This window comes from Watersipora subatra, chromosome 4, assembly GCF_963576615.1.
Source record: "Watersipora subatra chromosome 4, tzWatSuba1.1, whole genome shotgun sequence".
Classification (NCBI taxonomy): domain Eukaryota; kingdom Metazoa; phylum Bryozoa; class Gymnolaemata; order Cheilostomatida; family Watersiporidae; genus Watersipora; species Watersipora subatra.
The window spans coordinates 11,958,295-11,985,260 of NC_088711.1; the positions used below are offsets into that span (position 1 = coordinate 11,958,295).

Sequence of the window (26,966 nt, forward strand, 5' to 3'; positions counted from 1 at the left end):
AAATGCATCACCACCACCAGCTATACTGAGTAGATTATTTGAGCAAATTAAAGCTTTTGTTTTGGCCGAAACAAAAACGTTTTCGTGAATATTTTACCTGGTAATACTTTAACAACTCACACAATAAATAATTTTTGTCAACAATTGTCAAAATAATATTTTGAACTTTTCAAGACCAACTCTGCTTACGAAAATTTTTTAAAAGTATTTTTATCATATTATATTATTATACAAATATATAGAGAAAAGCCTTAAATATAGTTTTCAAGCAATATATAAACAAATACATTTGATCCTTCCGTTCTTCCGTTATAGGAGATTCAAGGATGTTTAAAAAAACTTTTTTCTAATTTTACAAGCACATTTGTTAAACACCCAAACAATATAACACTAAAATGCAATGATCATACCAATATTAGGATGGCTGTAAAATGATATAACAATAATAGCATATTTATGTCTGCAAGTATAAAAATAGTACAAACTTGAACTAACATAAAAATGTAGTTTATGTTACGAGTTATTCGTCTACCTTTGGTAGCTGCGAAATAATTAGTAAATTAAACTTACTTGGAATTTTTATGTCTGTACTTCTGTATATAGTTGCTAGCTCTATATTCATGTATTGTACTTTTTGTTCGTTTATATACATAAAGACTACTATTGAGAAAGTAACTTGAAACCAGTCAGTTTGAATTGGTTTTTTTAACACGATGTTAAAGTGAACCAGCCGATTAAATCTATAGCAATTATGGTTTGTCAACTTAATTTGTTTTAGTAAAAACAAGATAAAATCTGCATCGTATTTTGTTTGTAAAAAGCCGTAGAAGAATCAAACATGGTATGTGACCCAAGTGCCAGAAATGTCCCATTTTGATAGTGACAATATATTTGTTGAAAGCCTCACAAACGTGTGACAGAAGAAGGCAATTACAAAGGTAGCTACAATGCTAACGTCCGCTTAAGTCAAGCTATTTTACAGTTTTAATCAGTTTGAATGCTCATCATATTCTACACAAGCACTGTGTTCAGGAAATTAACAAAAATTTCATATTGTGTAATTTTTACGTTTGAAATGCTGAAATTTAAAGACGCGTTTGTATTTTCTAAGCTTAGCCCTCTCTATGCAAACACCTTTCTATGCAGACCCGCATAGAGCATGGAAAAAATCTATTGTTGAAGTCTACGTGTGCCCTCAAATTAAGAGTTATCTGCTAAATGCCACTTTTAACCATAGTATTCAACATGAAAATAACTCTATTGATTAGAAGATGTTTTTTTAAATGAATTCAATAACTAATATTTTAATATTTTTCAAACAGATTTGTTATGCACACGCACTCGGTTATTACAGCCTACAAATGTACAATATCAATGAAGAGTTTGCAGACAGTGTTTTTAACATCTACATTATGCATACACCATTTTGACAGTGTTTGTAGTCACTGACAATGTGTGTAGCCATTTAATAGTATCAGTGTGCGTAGCCACTGCAAATATCGACATTACGCATTGGAGGTGTATAATATCGGGTGTAGCTAAGCTTTGAAATTTGGTTGGTGTAAGCTTTTAAATGAGTACAGGTATTTTATTTGTTTACCTATGTTTACTATTTACTCTATACTGTTATCTTATTTTACCCGCTGTCAACGATAGCATCTTCTCCAATTATCCCAAAGGCCTCTTTAATCGAAAAGCGTACACAGTTAGAATTTGAGCTTTCTATGCACACCCCTTACGGGCTGGAAATCATAAAAAATACTATATTTATTAGTAAAAAATGCTTTTCATGGTTTTTAGCAGGTTTTAAATAATCTTAGCACAAAAGTTGGAGAACAGTTCAAGCAATATTATTGGATTGTCAAGAAAAGTCAGAACTTGGTATTTCTAATATGGAATGGAAGGAGTCAGCAGTCAAGATCTTTCCATTTTCATTGTGGAAACAGTTTGACTGGAGTATTATTCGCCTACATGCTGCTCTGCATTAACAGTATTAGTAGATTGTATGACAAGATTTAGTTACCAAGGGAGATATTAACAGCTGTACACAGTTCTCGAGAGAGAGGTTTAACAAGCTTGTTAAACATTTCATAATTATCCGTGCTTGCACGAGTAGCCAACACACAAAAATATTGCCAAATCACTTCATGCGCGATTTTAATTTTGGTAAGAAACTTTTATTGTAAGTTCACAAAGAGTGGCTCTATTGCTTACACAAAATACTTTAACTGTATCTCTAATCTACCTGACCATCCATTACATTTCTACTTTCGAAAAAACCACAAAACCTTATACCAGACACTAGCCCTTCGCTAATTTACATTATAGACCAGCATTGTACTTTTGTTTATGGTTTTTGTCTCAAGGTCTAATTTGCTTTGAGCAGCGCTGACTGGTGTAATTATAGTTAGCATCTATCTATCTATTATACATCACACAATGTCTTGTTCCCTACAACAACAGTTCAGAATCATAGCACACATCTGATATGGTGTTTATATAACTCCTTATTTTAGATGTCATATGTCTAGCTGCATGAGGATATGCTAAGTGTAACTGTTGCTCATTGTGTCTAGGAGAATAAAATTTGTAAAAATTACATAAACATATACCTTACGATGAATACTATACAGTACCTCAAAGCAATAAAGTTCAAACATACTAAATTGTCTTACACTGACCTAACATACAAGATCTCTCCTACAATAAGAGCCACCTTTGTACATCGCGGAAAAGATTTGCAATATCCAGGATTTGAACTCATGATATTTGGTTAGGCAACCCCGTACACTACCACCTATACTAATTGTTGACATGATAATAGATTGGAACAGTTGTGCGCATACAATGTACTTATTCTCTCACGGCACATCAGACTATCAGGGTACTAGTAATAATAATAACAGTAATGATAGTAATAACATGAAATAATGAGTCAAATTATAAAATATTTTAAAAAATGTATAGCAACTTTTTCACTGTTTAACTAGCTGTTACAAAGCAACATAAGACAATTAAATAAATACAACCTAAAATGAGCAACCAATGGTTTCACATGCGCATTTAGCTCTTCTCCACATTTCTAACATCACTTAATGGTACAACTTCCTTCTGTTTACATACGTTCAGCCTTGAGATGAGTGTCTGTGTGCTGCTGGACTTTATTAATTCCGAATTATATTTTTAAATGATGTAGAATGTCTATTTATAGTTCATATTTAGTAAAATAGAATAATAGATAAATGATAAACAAAAGATTTTAAAGACCTTGAGCAGCTCTAATCTAACCTTGTCTGGAGGTCGATTCTATCAGTTATCTTGCAACTTCTTGAGGAGTTATATAGAGATAATGATATATAACAACTAGCTGTGCTACCCGGCATTGCCCGAGTAATAAAAAAGTCTTTGGACAGAACAATGATTTGTATTTAACATGTTACAACATTTGCCATTCTAACTTTCAAACTGCATATCATGAGAGAAGTGTTTTGTGTAGTTGAAATAAATTAAGAGAGAAAATAAAAACAACTGAAAAGGTTTTCAAACTTTTTCAAACAATTGTAACTTTCAAACTTCATACCATGAGGAAAAGGTTTTGTGCAGGACAACTAAATTAAAAATAAATAAAATAACTGTAAAGGTTTTCAAATCACTGTAAATTTAAAATTTCATAATTTTCAGCGACGTACAGTGTATCTTTTAATAACGTACAGTGGAACCTCGGTTCTCGAATTTAATCCATTTCAGAAGGTTGTGCGAAAACCGAGTTGTTCGAGATCCAAAACAATTTTTCCGGTTAGAATAAATTTATGTAAATTTTAATGCGTTCAAAGACGAAAAACAACTTCGGTAAAATATTTTTTCAACATGTTACACCATAAACTGTAATGTATACTGCACACTATAAATACAAACAGGTAGATATAGATCGTGTTTAATTTTAATAAAAGGTTTTCTATTTATGATGATGGAAAAGAAACAAAAGTAAAAATTTTGTATGTTTGACTCTTAAAACATCAAAAACATTAAAGGTTAAGATACAACACTAAAAATTGCAGAATTTGATAATGAAACAGAAAAAAATTCAACAGATCAGCTACATCAAAAATATAAATAAACAAATAACAAATAAATATAAACAGCAATGGCATGTTTACTTCACATCTTTAAAGGAGAATCCTTCTCCAAAACAATTTAGGGTAACTCGACTGGAGGGGTTATTTCCCTAGGAAATTTCTTCGGTAGAAGAGACGTCGTCCCAGATGGTTACTCCCTTTTTGTAAAGAATTTATGAAGCGTAAAATGCTTTTCTGTTTGTTAACGAATGATTCCATGCTGTTTCCGGAGCTGTTCTAATTCCAATACGCATGCTCCGGTTTGGTCGACAGCCGAATTTATCTTCGAGCTCTGAGACGAACAAATCTCAAAATCTTTGGTCGAAAACCGAGTTGGTCGAGAAACGAAGCGTTCGAGAACCGAAGTTCCACTGTATATAATCAGTACACAAATCGCTAAATTTTAAGTTCGAGATAAATTATTGTCGATATCGTGGGGCCGAATAAATTAGCCCTAACGCAAAAGACTAATAAGCATCGTGTTGCATATACTTAGATCCCAAAATATTTCTGAACAGGAGCATCGGAACTTGTCGACGCAAGGCCAAAATAATTAGCACGCGCATGATGTATCCGTTATATGAAAGCGTATGTGGTTCACAGATCGCTTTGAACTACGGTGCACAAAGCCGACGCGATCACTATGGTGTTCTAGCTCAGTGGTAGAGCGTTCGGAGAAGAAACTTGTTGATGCATTCGTGGTGAGTTCAAGTCCATAGGCACGCGGACTTTTAATATCAAGATTTTAAGATCTATAGCCGGAATGACACACATATCCACAGACATACTTTGAGAAGTATGTATATAGATAGAAGATACATGTAGATAGTCAGTATAAACAAGCACTGGAACTTTGGACAAGTGTAAAAGGCTAAGTGATCTACAGGCTCTGTTTGTGTAGTCACTGAGGCCTCACCACTATCTATTCCCTTCTAGATGTGAGTGAACTTAAAGCTGCAGGTGGTTTGATTCAATTCATCCTTTAGTAAACCAGTCAACAAGTAGCATATACTGAGGTTGGGGTGAAATTGGTCAACCGACCTTAGCTTGTTACGGAAAACACAAGACTTAGCTGTTCACCACACTGTTGCATTCTGTACACTCCTGTATTCGGTATGCTGATGTATTCTGGGAACTGATGTACTCTGTATGCTGATATATTCTGTACCCTGTCGTATTCTGTCCACAGTTACATTATTCACGGATTTCTGATGTGATTAGACCTAGAGTTCAGCTATGACTGTCTAAAACAATTTGTTTTTGAGTTTGTTCTACATTTTATTTGGCAAAGTGCAATTTTGCCAAGACTTTATCCTCTAGAATTGCCTAGATAATCAGAATGTGGTGACACATTGAAGATTCTACACTTGTTCCAATCTAGAACAAATCTGCATTGTAATAACAGCCCAACTCCTAGAGAAACCCACACATAGCCTGAAATAATCACTCAGCCACCCTAATACAATATGAACACTAATATTCATGCAACAGTTTGAGTGCATGGGCTAGGGGTTTGCATCAGTTAGTTGGGAAACGCCACTGTAACGCACCATATCCCCAATATTTACTTCCCGCTATGAATCAGCTCAATCGGTAAGCGGTAATTGGTCCTAAAAACAACAATACGCTTCTTGTTTGATAGTGTTAGTTTCATAGGCGAGGCTAGTCCTATCCTTATGATATACGAATCTACGGAGAAATTTTGCCCACTCAGCTATAACTGAGCCTACTCGCACTGAGACGCAGCGAGCTGCTCAAATAATCACATCGGTAAGTTTCCTACAATAACACTTTTACTAGTCAATCTAGAGTGGTTGATCGCTCATTGACATTTCTTGAGGCAGTCAGCAATATCTACTTAACAGCATTGTCAGACTCCTAAACATAAAATGAGACTTTAAGCTATATTCGTTGGTGAGAGCGACTTGATTACATCTAATATCTCTATAATACTATTTGCATTTTATTGGAACTGCCCTAACATGAGGCTGGACTTACAAAGGACAAATATACAGCAGCGTGTTCGATCATGATCGTATCTAATCGCTTCTATTGTACTCTTTCTATGCTTAATGTGGCTTAGAGGCTTCTGTTGCACTTGACATGATTTGAACACTTTCAAGTCATGTCAAGTAACTTACGTGAAGCCCATCAATTTCAAGAAACTAACTTTAAGTTGGAGCTTTAAACAAAGAAACATATAGAAAATTCTCAAAAGCGCATATACATATAGAACGGTCTTCCCAATTAATAACACTGTAGATGAGTGACAGTTGATATTTGTATGGATACTATAATGTGCTGAATGTAAAGCATGTTTGGGGTAACCGTAATTACACTGTTTTAAACAAGAACTTTATGCATCAACCTATCATCATATATCATGCAATTCTCTACCTTATCACATACAATGGAAATGTGTACTTTGATGAGATATATTGTGTTCTATGTGAAGTCTATATACAGCTGTTCCATTACTAGCATTTCTTCGCTGTAACTTATTCATTCCTTAGCAGCTGGTCACCAATATTGGTTTTAATGGAGTCAAAATAGCGATCTTCTGAGCCACAACAACTAGTTGTAAACTAGGTCAGGGAATTCTTTGCCTTTGATTGGCCACCATGTTCATGGTTGCGGTAGTAGGAATATGAGTGAAAACTTATGCACCTTCGACTGCTCGATTATGTAACTATCACATATAGGTCTGCATGCTTCAAGTCAAAAAATAACTTGAAAGTACTCAAAAGGTCTCTGACAAAATTATGTACTTGCAGTTAATTTTTAGGAAAGACAAGTTGGAGTTTTTTAAATCTCCAGTAGAAGTAGACACGTACACAGGTTTCTTAAGTCTTGAGAATACTCAAGATTTCTTAGTACTTGAGAATACTCAAAAGGTCTCTAATCTCAAATTATCAAGAAATCTCAAGTTAATTTCTAAGAAAGACAAGTTAGAATTTTTCAGATCTCAAGTAGAAGTAGACACGTACACAGGTTTCTTAGCAAAGGTTTTTAAGGTTAGTCAGGCACTGATCTGTTTCCACCATTAAGGTATTAATAACATTGATTACTAGCACAGCGTGTATGTATTTGTTCAGTATTTGCCTCTGACAATGCTAGCATGTTTATTGATTTAATCTCTTTGTGTTTCAAACAATTACAAAAATGTAGAGTGTGGTGTTCATCAAGCCTACTATGGAATGATATATAACAAGAGTCAGTATAAACAAGTGTAGCCACTTTGGACAACTGTAAAAGGCCAAGTGAGCTACAGGCTCTGGTTGTGTAGTCACTGAGGCCTCACCACTAACTATTCCCTTCTAGATATGAGTGAATTTAAAGCTGCAGGTGGTTTGATTCAATTCATCCTTTAGTAAACCAGTCAACAAGTAGCATATACTGAGGTTGTAGGGGAAACTGGTCAACCAGAACCAGCTTGTTACGGAAACCACATGACTTAGCTGTTTATCAAACTGTTGTATTCTGTACTCAGATGTACTCTACACACTGTTGTATTCTGTATACGGATGTATTTTGCACACTGATGTACTCTCCATAGTGCTGTATTCTGTACTCTGATGCATTCTGTCCACTAACATATTCTGTACACTGATGTATTCTGTACACTGATGTGTTCGGTACACTGATGTATCCTGTACACTGATGTATTTTGTACACTGACGTATTTTGTACACTGAATATATTCTACACTCAGATGTATTTTGTATACTGATGTATTCTGTGCACTGATATATTCTGTATGCTGATGTATTTTGTATACTGATGTATTCTGGGCACTGATGTATCCTGTGCACCAATTTATTCTGTACACTGATGTACTTTGTACACTGATATATTCTACACACTAATGTATTCTGTGTACTGTTGTATTCTGTACACTGCGGTGTTCTGTACACTGATGTAATCTGTACACCGATGTATTCTGTGTACTGATGTATTCTGTAAACTGATATATTCTTTACAGAGTTCTTTAACGCATTCTTCATTGTTACATGGTAAGTTCATTGGCAAACCCTGTTAGCCAATGAACTTACCATGTATTATATCACCTTTAGTGTATCATCTATACCATATCACATATAGCATATCACTAGTAATATATCACCTGTAGCGTATTGCCTGTTGCGTATCACCTGTAATATATTACCTGTAACACATCACCCGTAACATATCGCCAGTAGGGTATCACCTGTAACATATCAGCTATAGTGTATCACCTGCAATATATTCCCTGTAACGTATCACCTAGCATATCACTTGTAGGGAATCACCTGTAGTGTATCCCTTGTAGTGTATCACCAACAAAGTATCACCTGTACCGTATCACCTGTAGCGTATTGCCTGTAGCGTATCACCTGTAGCATATCACATGTAGTTTACCACCAATAGCATATCACCTGTAGTGTATCGCTTGCTGTGAACAAGAAATGCATTGTTGCAGACTATGGAAAGTTTAACGCGAGATTTACAAAGTGGATGTAGACAAGAATTAAAAGACCTGCATGAAAAAGTCATAGCAAGTGTGCGACGCGGGTGTGCTAAATCCCTGAAAGACCTTCTTCAGCCGTTTCGACGAACAAAAGATTGTTATACACTGCTTTCTCGGATTAGTAAGACTGGCCAATTCCCTCTACACTATTCTATCAATGAGATGGTGTGTGAGGACGGAGAGAAAACTGACAGACTAGACATAGTACGTGTCATCATAGATAGCCTGAGACGAGAGGATCGGTACAGACACTTTGAGCTACAAGATAAACTGAACTCGCATACTGCTTTACACACAGCAGCAATTAATGGTGAGATGAGAGTTATAAGAGAAATTCTGAATTCCATAACCAGCGTCGAGCAACAAAAATTGATAGACAAGCATGACAAACAAGGACGAACCGTATTGGATTGTACCAACAGAAGGGAGATCAAGGACTTCTTTAAAAATTTTGAGAACGGACAAGCCATGCCAGATGACAACAGCAGTGATGATGGATGGACAACCTTGGACCACGATGATCTGGTGTCTCACCCTGAACAAAGTGCACATCCAGAAGAGATGATTCCTTGGCTATGGGGGAAAGATGAAGGAGTGGGTACACAAAGGTTTCACCCCGAAACGGTAAATGCTGAAACCGCTTTCAAGTACTTTGATGAAATGCTCGAATTTGTTAAGGCAGAGGACAGCTATGATGTTTTAATGGATGAGTTGAAAAATTCTGATGGTCAAACTATCCTTCATCTTGCAGTAATTCACAGACAAGATTATTTGGTCGAAAAATTGCTCAAAATGCTTCCTAAATCTGAGAGCCTTCAGAAATTGATATTGATGCCATGCGGAAAAGGAAAAACATCACTTCACTACGCGAGTTTAACGAATTCGTTATTTCTCGTAAACCTCCTTTTAGAGCACTGCACGAGAGTACGACGGTGGCGCTTGTTGTCAGCATGTTGTCTCGAAGGAAAGACTGCTTTACATTATGCCTGCCAAGTTGATTCTCTTGTTATCGCTCGATCACTTTTACACCATTCAGGTGAGAATGACTGGGAGTTGGTTTGTGCAAATTCAAAAAATCTTGCGTGTAAAAGTGCAAAAACAGAAATGAGCATGCTACTGAAGCAGGTAGAAACACACTACTGGAAAGCGATATACAGGTGTCCTACGACCCATATATTTTATAACACCTTCGATGACGATCCGCTGCCTACGAAGCGACAGGGAGCAGAAGAAGAAAAAGATCAAATGGTAGAAGCATTTAGGAACTTTGGTCAAGAGCCGCAGGTGCATTGTGGGTTTACAGAAGAAAAGTTACGAAGTGAAATTGCAAAAGCAATTCAGGCGGAGGGAGAGCACATTTCAGGAATAGTTGTGGTTCTTATGAGCCATGGCGAAGAGTACATAGTCTACGATGAGAACTACAGAGAAATTAGGCTTCAGAGCATTCTGAATATTCTGTGCCACAATGACTTGCTCAATGGCAAACCAAAGGTAAGATAGATATATAGATTGGTATATAGATATACTAGCTGTATATTGGACAGCTTGGACAGAAAATTAATTTGTATTTAACATATAACAACATTTGCCATTCTAACTTTCAAACTGCATATCATGAGAAGCGTTTTGTGTAATTGAAATAAATTGAGAGAGAAAACAAAAACAACTGTAAAGGTTTTCAAACTTTGTCAAACAACTGTAACTTTCAAACTTCATATCATGAGGAAAAGGTTTTGTGAAGGACAACTTAATTAAAAATAAACAAAACAACTGCAGAGGTTTTCGAACAACTATATATATAAATTTAAAGTTTCATAACTTGAAAAAAGTGTTTCGTTGAAATAAATTAGAAGGAAAAATAAAAATGTAAAGGTGTTTAAATGTAAATGTGAAATCATCAGCAAGTAATAGCTAAATATAGTCGATTTCTCTACTATTACAATCAAAAATTACTTGGTATACAATTATATGATTTCAGTTCGTTTCAATGTTGGTATGCACAAATTGGCATATAGGCTAATATCGTAGGCTATAGACGTACATAGAGTGGTATGGAAACCCATAGTTATTATCTAATGCAATCACCTTCTAGTAAAAATCAACATCATTAAAAATAGTACCAAAATACTATGTTAACCTTAGTAACTATAGGTACCTACAATGACTTTACCGCATTTTGTGGTTATGATCTGAGAGCCCAAGATAATATAACATTACAATGTATTATGTGAAGAATTTTTACCTTCGAGACAGACGTGTAACATAATTACTGAATCTAACTTAAATGAATTTAGTTTACTAAACGCATACTTGAAAGAAGTTTTAGTATGTATTTTAGTAAACTTTAAACTTTTAACATTAATTTATCAATGCGAAACGTTTTTATTATAACGGATACCGGATATACCGTATAACGGATACCGGATATACCGTATAACGGATACCGGATATACCGTATAACGGATACGGATAACTCGGATACGACTACGGATATGACTACGGATACGGATATATTTTTAATAACGTATATAATCAGTACACAGATCGCCAAATTGTAAGCTTGAGATAAATTATTGTGGATATCGTTGGGCGGAACAAATTAGCCCTAACGAAAAAAAAAACAAGATGCGTCGTGTCGCATAAACTTAGGTTCCAAAATATTTCTTAACAAAGGCATCGTAACAAGTAGGCACAAGCGTGTAGCTAAAATAATTAGCATGCGCGTGGGGTATATGTAAACACCTTTGATCAATATGCTGTTCTAGCTCAGTGTTATAAGAAACTTGTTGATGCATTCGTCGTGAGTTTAAATCCATCAAAACATGGAATTTTAATATCAAGACTTTAATAGCTATAGCTGGACAATCAAAACGACGAATACACATGTGACCAATTTTGAAAAATATATATAGATAGATAATGTGTGGTGTATGATAGTTAGATAAGTTTAACTTTATTTACACTGGTCAGTGCTGCTTAAAGCAAATTAGACCATGAGACAAAAAATAGTAAAGTAAATTATGTGTAAAAGGAAAGCTATTTTTGCATAGTGCAATTGGCAAGATGTTGGTGTCTAGTATAAGCCACAGTATAAGGTGTTGTGGTTTTTTAGAGAAATAGTAATGTACTGGATAGTCAAACAGATTGTAGATACAATTAGAGTATTTTAAACAGCAAATGTTTAAAAAACACATTTAGCTTCTCAGCCTTTAGACACTGATAGTAACTGTCCATATCAGGTAAGACCTGATATTAGACCTGTTCCAAATTATGTACATGTACATAATTTGGGACAGGTAGCTTTTCCAAATGATGCATACACTGATGCAGGACAGATAGCGCAGTTGGTAAGGTATCAGGACAGTGATCATTAGGTCCTAGGTTCAAACCCCAACAACTGCACCTTTCTGGTGGTCCTTAGACAAGACCCTTGCTTGTATAATGTCTACAACCTCTATGATGAGTGCAATAAGCAAAGCCATGCCGGCTCAGACGTCGCCCGATCAAACAAAGTCCGCGCTGCCTGTAGCTCAACCAGGACAAGGTAGTGAAAAATGGGATACTGGTTCAAAATAGATGAAATCGACTCGAACTGATAATACGGACCTCATGCAGTGCTACTTTATGAGTGAACCTCAAAGGTGGTGCTACATGGGAAGAATGTTTCAACTGTGGATAAACATGTGCGCTGAATTGCCACTAACCGCTAAGCAACTTGTAGCTCAGAGGAGTAATACAATCAAGCGGCACCTCATTTTGGAACTTGAGGTAGATGAAATTAGGGAACAGTTCACCCAAGTAATCTCGACCAACGAAGAGTGCAAATCAACACACACCGTCACACATACACAATCTTGTGTTGACTTACGGGTTGAAGAAGGCATGCACTTTGACCTTGACCCAAGAGTGAAAGAGCTTGCGGAAAATATCATCAACAAGATGCCAGCTGATAATTATTATGGAAGTAGGGTACCACTACGGAGAGTTAGCAAGGCCATACCTAAGAAGCTGTTAGAAGACATTAACTTGGCACTGGAGTCGATCTCAACTGGATCGATCAGTGAGACTAATGCCCTAATCTACAGTACGGCAACCGTCGTCTTGGAGGAGATGTGCATTAAGCCACTGTCAAAAAGGCTTCAAACCATTCCATCTTGGCAGCTGAGGCTACAAAATAAGATCAAGGACTTGCGCAAGAAAGTTAGTAGGCTCAGTGAGAGATCTAACCACAGTTTAGAGCATCCAAAAAGAGAAGCCACAATAGAAGCTCTAGAATCTGCCAAACAGCAGCTAGTAGCATTCTCGGCAGGACTGAAGTGGTACACCAAAGAGCGGAATAACAAGAGAATAAACAAACTGTTCATCAATAATCCATCTAGAGTGTATTCCCAGTTCAAAGGTGAACTGCGGAGGCCATTGTCAGATCCTCCCCGATCCAGCACCTCAAAGTTCTGGAAGGACATCTGGGAAAAAGAGACTACTCATAATACCACTGCAAATTGGCTGAAGAGGCTTAAAGAGAGCCACCAACACACTGTGGCTCAGCAAAGACTCACCATCAGCAAAGTGGACATCAAGTGCAGAGTGCAGCGTATGAAAAACTGGGCAGCACCCGGCCATTACATGATTCAAGCCTTCTGGTTGAAGAAATTGACATCACTTGGCCTATGACTCAATTCACCATAGTTGGATACTCGAGTGCCTCAGTATGTACAATGTTCACCCTGCTCTTGTGACATTCATCAAGATGTCAATGACCAAATGAAAGACAGAACTGGAGGCTAATGGCAAAAAGCTGGTGAGTGTAAAAATGAAGCGAGGCATCTATCAATGTGACTCCTTATCACCGCTGCTTTTCTGCATATGCCTAAACCCTCTAAGCAATATGCTGGAGAAGACTCAATATGGGTACCAGTTTAAGAGTGGCACCAAGATAAACCACCTCTTCTACATGGATGACATCGAGCTGTATGCTAACAAAAAAAGGGACATTGATTCGCTAATACACCTCACTCAGGTATACAGCAAGGACATCAGAATGACCTTCGGTATTAAGAAATGTGGAAGGCTAATTCTTAAAAAGGACTATTCTATGCTCACAGATGGCCTAAGAATGCCAAATGGTATCATCAAAGATATAGAAGAAGGGTACAAGTACTTGGGGATTATGCAAAGCAACATCAACTACAAAGCCGAGGTACGTCACAAAGCCATTACCGAATACAAAAACGCCTTTGGTAGGTCTTACGAAGCCAGCTCAATGCCAGAAATCAAGTCAAGGCAGTAAATACCTACGCACTGCCAGTAATAAGATATCTAGCAGGCATAATAAAGTGGACTGAGGAAGCCATCAAGGAAACAGATATAGACACTCGTAAACTGCTGACTATGTATGGAGCACTCCACCCAAAATCTGATGCTACTAGATTGTATCTCGATAGGAAAGATGGCGGTAGGGGACTCAAAAGTGTACAGCAGACAGTGAAAGAGGAAGAACAAAGTATCAAAGCTTATGCAGCCTTCATGGCCACTTCAGATAAGTTGCTAGCTGAATTTCAATCGGCTGCTCTGACAATGGAGCTTCGCCCTAATGATGAGGAACTTGACTGGCACATGAAACCTTTTTATGGTGCTTACTACCGACAAATATCTAAGGTTGGTGATCTTCACCAGACATATATGTGGCTGAACAAAGGAAACCTAATGGCCAATACAGAGTCGCTAATCATGGCAGCCCAGGAGCAAGTGCTCCCAACAAGGCAACTCCAACCAAAAATCTATCACACTAGAGATGATCCTAGATGCAGACTGTGCAAAGATGCACATGAGACCATCCAACACATCATCAGTGGATGCAAGCAGCTAGCAGGAAACGCATACACTGAGTGGCATAATCATGTTGCAGGTGTTGTGTATAGAAGTCTATGTGATGAGTATGGCCTTAATAAACCACAATGCCGGTGGGAAGCTCCTGGTAAGGTCAATGAAAATGACCGTGCAAAGATCCTCTGGGACTTCTACATCCGGACTAACAAGCATTTCCTAGCAAACCAACCAGGTATACTGGTGGTGGAAAAGGAGAACAAGAGGGCTACTATAATATATAAAGCAGGATCCAATGACTACAATATAGCCAGCAAAGAAAAAGAAAAGGTAGAGAAATATCTCCCTCTTGGAGAAGAGATTGAAAAATGCTGGGATGTAAGAACAACTGTAATTCTAGTAGTCAATGGGGCACTGGGCGCAATAACACAGGCGCATAAAATGTGGCTTGCCCAGATACCGACAGCAATCAACTCAGGTAAGTTGCAGAAAAGTGCGTTATTGGAAACAGCTAAGATCTTGAGGCGAGTGCTCAAACTCCCAGGTCTCTGGTAGGGGACCCGAGTTAGAGCAGAAATTACCACCTATATAGGTTAATCGAGGTGAGAAAACAATTTTTTATATATATATATAAAATATGTGTATATATAAACATATATTTTTTTACATATTTTTTTTACATATATGTATATATGTAAAAAAAAATATATATGTGTATATATAATAGCCGTGCTACCCGGCGTTGCCCAGGTAATAAAAAAGTATTTTGATAGAAAATTGATTTATATTTAACATATAACAACATTTCCCATTCTAACTTTCAAACTCCATATCATGAAAGAAATGTTTTGTGTAGTTGAAATAAATTAAGAGAAAATAAAAACAACTGTAAAAGTTTTAAAACGTTGTCAAACAACTAACTTTCAAACTTCAAATCATGAGAAAATGATTTTGTGCAAGACAGGTTCCTTTCTTTGGAGGCATTAGACAATGTGTAACTTCTGAGAATACATACATTTAACAGATTACCAAAAAATATGACAGAATATGGTAGTATTTTGTAGTTGAAATTTTATTAGAACAATATCTGCCAAAAATGGTTGAATGAAAAATTAATATTAATAATAAAGATTGGAAACTAACTAGGTAATAATAAAAGTGATAGGAAAATGAATAATGTTTACACTTCAAACACGATACTCAAATTATGTTTCAAAAATGCAAATTGAAATAATAACGATAATGAAACAAAGTTTAAAAACTTGTACTATAAACTTCAAAAGTTATAAGAAGTTATGAATGTGATAAGAGAATGTAAATCTAGATATATATTTGTTGTATAAATGAGTACACTTGCAGGTATTGATGTGAAGAAGAAGAACGTCCGTCTTTCGTTCCCCTTTTAGATATTTCCCATACTGCCTTATACTACCTCGTACTACCCTGTAGTACAGGGCCTGTACTGCCTAATCTACTAGCTTTATCCACTAGCTTTATTTGCTAGCCTTATCCAGCTTTACTCACTCACCATAATTGTCAAGACCACCTGTACTGCTTTGAGCTCACACGCCAACATAGCCTGAGCCTAACAAATCTATAATACAGCATGCCCTTTCTTTTTTCTTTTTGTTTTGGGCCACACCATTACTACCAACAAGCAAACGTAGTGACTCACCTTGTGTCGCTCGTTACCTGACTCCGTTGGGTTAGTTTCCATAGGCTATGCCTCTGGCTTGTCTGACCCTGTGCCACTAGCAAAAATACTCTCCTCGTTACTGCTAGCTCCATTGCCAGTGTGCACTCGCTTTTTTATCACTCTGACCTCTGCCACTACCAATACTTCCACCGTGACCACTGTCACTACCAACACGACATCCACCAACCCCGACGATCCCGGAGACTTTTGGTTGGGTCAGTAATGACTCCTCAACCTTATCTCCATTTCTTTCGTCTTTACCTCACTCTCCCCAATAAGAGACAGGCTCAACAGGCATCCTGTGGCAGGTCTCCACCTGGGCCGTAATCGGCTGCACAGGAGATGGCACCACAGAGCTGGGATTTGACATAGGCCCAGACCTACCTAGCTATCTAGCTATCTGCTAGCAGCAATTCTCCTTTGAACCTCAGCTAACTCCTGCACAGCTACTCTAAATGCTTTGACATTTTCCAACTCTATGACTGCTGCCTCACGCTTGTCTTTTAGCCTAGCCAATTTCTCCTTTGACTTTCTCTGTTCTTCCTTTTCCTCCCTCTCAATCTTTGCTACCTTTTTTCATGACCATCTCTGTCTAACATTCCATTGCTGGATACCTCAGCTAAAAAAGATCCAACCTTTTTCATTACAGATGCTGGTTCAGCTACTTTCTTAGCACCTTCACTTACGTCAGCGTGACTGTGTTTCCTATTATGCCCCATAGGCACCTTCATCTCTCTGGTGCCTTGGGCTGTTCCCTCTTTACTACCAATTTCTTCACCGCTGTCCTTGAGCTGGTTTTCGATATACCTTTCTATTACTGCGCATCCACTACTCGTCACTGCCTTTGTTTCACGAGTTCACAAATCTTGACCTGCGTGGCCTTTCTTAACATCATTCTCCTTGTCAGACTTATTTGCTAGTGTTTGCAACTTGACATCATCTGAAACATGACAACTTAGCCCAGCAGTATGGGCTCTCGACAAAAATGGCTTAACTGACTAAATACCTCTGCACTCCTTAACAGGCTTAAACTTGCTCTCGCCTAACGCATTTACAACCGCAAATAATTTTACCGGCTTCAACTCAGTTATACCGGAAAAGTTCGTTCTCAATCCTTTCACCACATAAACTTCAGCATCCATAATCCTGTGTTTACTTTCCAAATGAACTACCACACTTCCAATCACTTCCAACCACTTCCAACCACTTCCAACCACTTCCAACTCACTACCATCAGCATTTTATAAAACTGTTGATGGCTTCTTTAACCGTAGGTTTAACGTATTGGCTGTTGCCTCAGTTACTATTGGCACCTCAGCCCCAGTATCAAACGTAAACTCAACATTTATCTATTAACTTCTAAATACTGCACAGTTCTTTGGCCTAGTCATTTATCTTTATCATATTTCTCTCTAGAGCCAGCAAATCTTGCACTTCTACCCCTGCTACTGTCACTGTACCTTTCATCATGCCTATCCATCTTTCGCTTCTCATACTGACTGTCTATCTCATACCTGTTCATACTGTAATCCCTAGGTCTATTCCACTTATCCCTTACATCATGAGGACTTTCTCTGTCCCAATACCTCTCCCTACTGTTATCTCGGCTGCCATACCTTACTTCTCTACCCATACCATGTACTTATCCCCGCAATATCGGGATACGTGTCCTCGTTACCAACAAGAAAAACATTTAATGAAGGGACAACTCTGCATTTCATGGCCACTATGCTTGCAATTGTAGCATACTCTATTTTCACTACCTTCCTACTATTTGCTCCATATCTAGAGACAGACCTCCTCCTGCTATTGTCTCTATACTTCCTAATGTCCCTGTTGTTGTTATACTCTCGACTTCTTGCCCCATACTTATAAACATTACGCTCGTCACTACTGTTACCGTAATACCTTCTACCACTCCTAGGGCTACTTATAGGGAAAATCTACCTCCTGAGTCATAACTTCTAGTCCTACCACCACTCCGGTACTGCGCACGACTGTCAAACTCTGACACCTTTGCTACCTCCATCTTAATCTTGCTTACTAAGTTGCTACCTCTACTATCTGCTCTCAAGAACCTGTCTGAACTGTTTGCCATCTCATGAGCCCTTAATGCCTCATTTAACACCACCCAAGTCAAATTGGCGTTCTTCATCAGATCTTTACTTACTTCTCTATTCCTCAATCCCTCTATCCTTAACTGCCACCATAAGTGCAAACCTTGTCCTATGTCATTATTTGCTACCTCAGCATATCTGCTCAAACTCTCAATCTTGTAAGTACTCCCTATCACTTTTCCCAAGTGTCTGCCTAGCTGTCAGGAACTTATGCCCTTTTACAAACATGCTCTCTTATCTACCATAGTATCCCTGTAAAATTTCCACTGCCTTTTCATAAGTTGAATTTGCATCATCTACATCGAACCCTGCACCTCTGAATACTGCTCTTCCGTTACGCCCAATAGCTCTCAATAGCGGCACTAACCTAGCTCTACCCCTCATAATAGAGACTCTGTCACCATCATCATTTTCATGACCTCTCCTCTCAACTGTACTCTTGATACATGAATTCATTTCTTCTAAAAATCTCTCTCACGAGCCATCACCATGTTCACCAAACACCAGCTTTGAATAACTGTTCTCCATCACGCCACAACAATATATTTCATGCCAACCCACTTTACACCTCCCGTTTGATTTGTTAATTCTCGACTTCTACCACTGAACAAATTTCTGAAACTCTCCAACACTGATACTTCACTGCTTCAACACCTCACAGCCTCACAACTCGTTTGCACGACACTACACTACCACACGTCACCTCACCTGCATGCCCGTGAAAGGGTCCCATAAAACGTTAAACTAATAACACAACTAGAAAACTATCGGTATCGATAACACCACACAAAAAATTCTAGAACTTCATCAACTGCGCCATGTTGTATAAATGAGTACACTTACATGTACTGATGTGAAGAAAAAAAACGTGCCTTTTGTTCCCCTTTTAGATATTTCCCATACTGCCTTATACTACCTTGTATTACCCTGTACTACCTAATCTACTAGCTTTATCCACTAACTTTATTCGCCAGCTTTATCCAGCTTTACTCACTCACCGTAATTGTCAAAACCACCCTTACTGCTTGGAGCTCAGACACCAATACAGCCTGAGCATAACAAATCCATAATACAACAATATTATTCAAAGCGAGCACTAATAGGGACTTTTGTGAAACGCCTGTTTAACGAACACAATATTCGTCTGTTGAGGAAAGAAAATTGCGCTTGTTAATATACTATATTGCTATTAAAGTAAACGTTAAATAACAATTTGAAAAATATTAATACAAACAAAGATGTTTTAATTTGAACTAAACGAAATAACGTAAAAAGATTTTTCAAACGAAAACATTTTTTGTTCGTATTTAATGATTGCAGAGCGCAATGTATAAGATCAGAATCCAGAAAACAATGTAGCTGGGAAAAAGTTTTCTGAGCAGCTGGAATAAATAAGTAGCAAACTAAATGTAGATGTGTAAAATAAATAGCAAGTATGTAAACTACGAAATGTCGATGCAATGTATGTATATACATGCATATATATATATATATATATATATATATATATATATATATATATATATATATATATATATATATTCCAATGTAGTGTGTTAAAGCTGCCAGATAGTGCTCAATGAGTGGTCAGCGCTTAAATATAAAATTTATTCATGTTAAACCTTAGATAAAAAACAACTTCATTACTATTAGTTTCATGTCTATTACGCAGACAATCATCAGATAAAATTGTTTTGGTCCAACTGAGTTATATATGTAAGAGAAGTGTAATTACTATAACGACTGATAGCTATGTAATTGCATTTCGTAGTGTGTATTTAGTAGAATGTCGGCATGTGGAAGCTAGCTCGTTACGCTTGTTGAGTGAGCTCATTTCTGGTTTTGTGAGGATGATGTACTTTTCTGATATGCACAGGTTACAACGCTTGGTGGCTGGGTCGTATGGCCTTGCGTGTTGAACGATTTTCCATTTAATTGTATATGGTGTGTTCAGGCCTTTTAGCTGCCAGATGTAGTTACTAAGCTCTGTGGCAGATTGCTTGTCCTGGTGCCTGAAAGATGATATGTGGCCGCTGAGTCGTGTCTTAAAGGTATTTTCTGTGAGGCCAATATAACTTTCTGTAGGTTTGCTACCGTCGTCTGCGGTGACTACAGCTTGGTAAATGAGCGACTTGCTAAGACAGTTTCCTTCGAGAGGGCATTCATTTGGTGCGCGACAGTTGCATGTTTTGTTGTTTGCTGGGTGCGTCGAGGCGTTGTTCAAGAGCTTCTTATTGTGATTGTTGATGGTTTGTTTGATGTTAGGCATGCAGCTGTAGCCAATCTTTGTGTTGTTTCTATTAAATAGCTGTCTTAGAGGGTGATTGCTCGGAAAAGATTTATTTAATATTTTGATGAATGTCTGGCCAATGTTATTTGCCACATTTCTGCTATATGGTGGGTTGAACCATGTGATTTTTCTTTGTCGCCTGTGTTGTTTAGTTGGTGTAGTGGTCTCATGGGATGCGAATTTCAGCTGGTGTGTATATCCGCTTGCTGTCAATGCCTGCTGGTACGGTGGTGCTGCTCGGTTGAACTCATTAGCATCGAATGAGATTGCTGATAGTCGGTGGTTGATTGCTTGAGGTAGCTGCTTTATAATGCAGGGTGGGTGGTTGGATTGAGTGCGGATGTATGACGGGATGTTATTGGGTTTGTTGTACGGTGAGTATTTCCCAGTTGTTAGGTCAAAGGTGACATCTAGGAAGTGTGTCACTTTTTTGACGTGACAATGGGGAGTTACAACGGAGCAGAAACGTGCGAATTAATTGGCTCATTCTTACTACACGAGATCAGTAAGAAGCACAGCATCAACCTAGGACTGTATAGAGATGACGGTTTAGCAGTAACAGGATCTACACCCCGCTAAGCCGAAAAAATAAAAAAAGACCTCTGCCTTATATTCAAGAAGCACGGACTAAACATCACAGCCGAAACCAACAAAAAAGTGACACACTTCCTAGACGTCACCTTCGACCTAACAACTGGGAAATACTCACCGTACAACAAACCCAATAACATCCCGTTATTACATACATACATATAACATACATTCACACATATCCACATACTTTAAGAAATATGTATTGAAGATTACTTTATTGGCAATAATTTAATTTCAAATAGAAATGTTTTTCAAAATATGTCATACAAAAATAATAAAACAAAACAAAAAAAGGGTAACAGTTAACCAGTAAAATCGAATAAATAGTGTTATGGACTTGCTAGGCTCAGCTTGTTGGACTTTCCAATAGCCATATGTATCAAGCTATCTTGGGATTAGCATGGTAATACGCAGCCAACTTTTATGGAAAGCCAATGGACTATCTCATAACTTCATATATAAGAAGCCGTAAGCCGGTGTTTAACAGAAGAGTAAGAATTTGCAAAAAGAGAAGATAGGTACTCTAATTAGAGAGAGAGAACAAAGAGCGCAGAGCAAGGAATACGGACTATGAGCTACAAAACTACAGACTGAATATTACGTTCCTAATAATCATTGAGAACAGCGTGGTAAATTAATTTACCTCTGTGCAGCTTTGTGTATACATATAGATTTGGACATTCTTGCATTTACAAGTGTAACTGTTTGAGTATTTATCCTTTGTAACTCATTTCAGCATTACGCTTGATTGTACAGAATGTTATTTACTTGTTCTGTCTTTTCCTGCTTATAGAGCTTGTGTAATAATGAGGCATACTCATTCACCAATCACCTTGCTTGAAACAATTACAGTTGTGCATGAGACTCATTCAGTACAAAACAACTTGTACGCAGAACTCATTTGCAAGTGGCTAGTCAGCGCTGACTTCCACAACAATAGATTGACAAATAGTGTTTGAAGCACAACAATTAAAGCATCAATTAAGTCAGTACTGTTTCAGCTTATTCAGGTTCTTCAATATCTTGGTTTTCAAATGAGCCATTGTTTGACATGGTGAGACAGACATTGGTTGGTGTTTATAGGATTTCCCCAGAACTCTACCACAGAAATGTTCAATGGTATAAGCTCGCAGATTATGACGTCACAATTTTCATATTCGGTGTTGTGGGCTCTTACCGCTTATTTTTATCGCTTACCACTTTTATTTATCAACTACAATAATGATGGTAGTGGCAGGCGAAGGTAGGACAACTCCAGAGAACCAATGAAGATGATAAAGGAATCAGTGTCATTAGATCTCCATGTGCAGATTATTTCTATGGCTATTTCTATAGCTCACATTCCAAGCATCATACTATGTTTTCCCGATGATATTATGCACTAGCCCTCTCTTTTTATTGTGATGTTGAGGGGCACGACTGAGGCTAATTAATTTCAAGCATTGTGTGATCTCGCGAAAGTGCAATTTACATATAGTCCTAGGGCCACGCCACTGCAGGTCACATTCAATCGATGTGATTTCATTGCCTTTATCAATAACAGTATATTTATTGAAGCACAATCATATTTAGAAAGCAACATGGAAAGCGATATGGATTCTTCAGATAACAATACTACTACAACTAAGGATGAAAAAGCAAACCCTAGCAGTCACCCGAAATCTATTAACTGAGAACAGGTGTTTGTATTGGTCGGGCGTTAGCAGAATCCCTGGGCATTGTTGATTATCTAGAACCCCAGTTTATTATTAGCGCTTTCTGGGTTTAGGAGCACCGATTGTCACGGAAAAGCGCAGCGTCAATGGCAGCGAAAGGGATCGACGGCCTAAAGCTAAATGCTAATTATGACATCACATTGTGGGAATGACAACCAAGTGTTTTTTTATTGCAGGACATACTTGTGACACCCTGTTTTTCATAGTTCTATTATTCTTTGTGTATTGAATATAGGCTCATTCGAAAGCCAAGACTCTGATGTACTGAAATATATGATAAAAGTACTGATATAATTGATGTGCTTTAAAATAACTTTCTCTGCTTAGAGAATGAATATTAGATGGAAGATTGTAAAGCAAATAGCAATGATATTTTCAAAATAAATGTTGTATGTAATTTGTACATGTCACATAAGTTGAAATGAGTGAAAAATCTAACTGTCCAATAAGAAATGAGTACACAAGCCATATATATTTATAAATTATTATATAAACTTAATACAAGCACGGCAAACCCACCTTAACTCACTAGCTTTGGCAGAACATAATCGAATATTCTAAGTTAGAGGAGACAACTACTGCTTGCAGTCACATATTTATCGTTTGGTTATAATATAAAAGGTCTATCCACCAGCCAGTATCTAGTGTTAATGGTAAAAATAACACTATGTTATTCACATGGCTCGCTTAAAATTTATGAGTGGCTCGTGTCATACAAGATTTTGATAAGAATTCTGATAGCTAGCTGAGCCATTAGTGTTCCCTGTTACAATATTAACTCACACGATACATGATTTTACTTGTTTCGGATTTTTTAAGCTGAATTTTAAAAATAACGCTTTTCAAACGTAACCTATATTTAAATCATTCATTCGATTTGATCAATTACTTGTTGCCATTTTTATGATTCTTGTCTGGCATAATTTAAAAAAATTCTGTTTGAAATTTAAATATCATTAATAACTCACCATTTCAAATTTTTATTCCAAAAAACTACTCTTTCCATAAAAACGTTTTAATTGATCAGACCCGCTGTCAGTAGAAAACAAAAAGCCAATCAGCTTCAAGCCAATCAGCTTCAAGCCAATCAGCTTTAAGCTAAACAGTTTTAAGCCGATCAGCTTTAAGCTAAACAGTTTTAAGCCAATCAGCCTTTAGCGAATCAGCATTAAGCCAATCAACTATAAGCCAATCAGCCTTAAGCCAATCAGCTTTTAGCCAATGGCAGAACATTATGTTTGTTAATCATAAAAATCACTACTCATTAATCTAAATAATGCTTACCATATACAAGCAGTTTAAAAACTATTTCTTTTTTATTTTCGAATTCATTTAAACAATATAATGTAGGTAAAACTATGTAGTCCTGTCTACTCTATTTACTGTCTGTTACATTAGAAGATTGGGATATTTATTCAATAATTGAAAACTGCTTTCAGACACTTTGGAGACCGCCTGACTTAATTCGTAAAACCACGAAGCTTTGCTTTCTGTCGTCAAACTTCAGCGGCATAAAATTACATTATAGTAGATATTCTCTTCAACTACTTTGTTTATAAAAGAAATACATAAGTTGTAAGAAAAGTTGAATAACAGAGGGTTTTATCACACAATGATACATTTTATTTTTGTAGGTGCTGGTGCTGCAGAGTTGCCTTACTGATCGCGACCAACAGGGGTCTACGAGTCATAACACAGCGGCTAACTTTGGTAAACTATTTATTAATGAAATTACTAACTATATGCTCAAACTTCTACATTCGCATGTATATAAACCTGCTATTACTGTTTCTGAGCAAGTCCAAGAGGACACCTGCTAGCAGGTAGCCTTGTCTTCATATATCTCTAAAGCACCTGCATAGCTTGTCAGAGCTGTCAACCATGACCATCTCTTCAACAGTCAAATTAAAAAGAACAACCAACACAAGAATTACGTATTATGACTTTCAAATTTTATGAAAATTCAGACGAGTTTCTTCAGGAAGTAGAATCTTCTCTGGAAGAACCCGGTTATATTTATCAGAACATGATAGAATTCAAAGTATATTTTTATTAGACATGGTTGAAAAAATTTCCTAAGAACACCTTTCTGCGACATTTATGTTTAAGATACACCTAGAAACTGCTGCACAGGTTTCATACCAATAGTTTGCAAGGTCGGTTGATGGTACAGCAATAACAGATTATGCCTTTTCATTTAGACGTGAAGAAAGCGAGCATCGCTCTAGGCATTGGAAGCAGAAGTTGTGACAGCTACAGATTTCCGTGTGGAGATTGCTGCCTCATTACCTCAACTTCACGCGGAAAGACATCTGCGCGAGGCTTCCTAGCTGGAACCCTTGCAAAAATCACTCGGGGAAAATCCTCAGATGAGACCTCGGACATACGAAACGTTTTCTTGGAAGCAAATAGAAAAATGAATAAACGGCAAATACCAGAAATACACCATAATTTATCAAAAATACTGCTATTGCAACCACCTCATCAACGCTTTAGTATGCGACAGAAAGTAGTTAACTTTTTTCGGAGCAAGTAAGCTAGACTGTTATATACTTACACGTACGTAGATACTAATCCAAGGATAAATACTAAATGAGCAAGGAAATATTGTTCATTTGAGAATTTACAAAATTAGAACTTTTTTGAAAAAGTAGCTAATTTGTAGATTTTGCTTTTTTTCATGCCAAAATTTGAAATAACTTGTCAATATTTTGAGAATTACTTTTTTTATGATTCTCATGCAGTTTCCTTCCACGTACAGTCAGTGTGCTTATCTCCCTATATGGCACCTATACTGCTGCCAACATTTATAAACTGTTCTCTCAAGTGATGTATATTCAACTACATGTATTAATAAACATACGAACTGTATACTGAGTTTATTGGGTGGCACACCATGTATTATAACTCAAAACTTGTGAGAGATGTGAGCTTAGAATCTTCATAATTATCTACCATATACAGGTCAATCATAAATTGTTAAAACTGTATACCTTACGCATATCAACTATATATTAACCAAACTGTATACCATATAAAGGGCAAGTATACAATGACGAAACCGTATACCATATACAGGGCAACTATACATTGATGAAACTGTGCGCCATATACAATGAACCATACATTGACCAAACTGTACATAACGTACAGGGCAATTATACATTGATGAAATGGTGTATTATATCCAAGTGAACTATACATCGACCAAATTGCACATAATATAGAGGGAAAGTATACAATAACTAAACTGCACACCATAGATAGGGCAAGTATACATTGATAAAGTTGTATACCATATACAGGGCAACTGTACATTGATGAAACTACGTCATATACAATGAACATTGACCAACATATACAGTTGGGTCAATATACATTGACCCAACTGTATATAATATACAGGATAAGTATACATTGATAAAACTGTATACCTAGCCTGTCTTGACAAACTGTTGTTTTTGCAGAGTTCTTCTCCGTCGAGCGGAGCGAGCAAAACAACAACTGTTGTTTTGCTCGCTCTGCTCACCGAGGGACAACTATATAGTTGCAAAGAAACCGACAGTATAAAGACACGTAACATTGCAACTTAAAGACAATAGCTAATATCAACTATAGCAATGATATCAACTAGTGGTGTCATTTTGCATGTTTTTTTTCTAAGCATTCTCAATAAATTTTTGTAAATTTTAATATGGAACATCCTGGCAAGCAGATCACCTGGCAATCAGATCAACTGGCAATCAGATGACCTCAAAACATCAAAAACAAATGTTTAAAGAATATTGATTGATACCTTCCGATAAACTCTAAATTAGAAATTTAAAATTTTTAAAATTTAAAATTAAAATTTTGTATAAATTCATGTTTAAGATATCTTTAATATTTCTTTCCTATTGTATCTTTGGTTGGGTTGCTGTGATGTCCGCTAATAGAAACTATATTGGTCTTCTTGGTATACAGTTGACAGTTCTTCTTATACATTTATAGCAAAGAGAACCAGGTTCCAATTATAAGAAAAGACAAGTATCACTATCATCATACAACTCTAGCTATTGTGTTGGTATTTTTTGTAGCGATGGCTTTTGCTAGCAGATGTCTTATGATTT

The 26,966-nt window shown here is 37.0% G+C and overlaps 1 protein-coding gene across 1 annotated transcript; it reads left to right on the forward strand.

Annotated features, from left to right (window-relative positions):
- Positions 1-5,824: 5,824 nt before the first annotated feature.
- On the forward strand, positions 5,825-25,709 carry LOC137394552 (uncharacterized). The gene is made up of 4 exons (XM_068081277.1): positions 5,825-5,885; positions 8,575-10,113; positions 24,492-24,567; positions 25,059-25,709. Exons 2-4 carry the CDS (start codon positions 8,578-8,580, stop codon positions 25,391-25,393), a joined length of 1,947 nt encoding a protein of 648 aa, XP_067937378.1. The 5' UTR covers positions 5,825-5,885; positions 8,575-8,577; the 3' UTR covers positions 25,394-25,709.
- Positions 25,710-26,966: the final 1,257 nt, after the last annotated feature.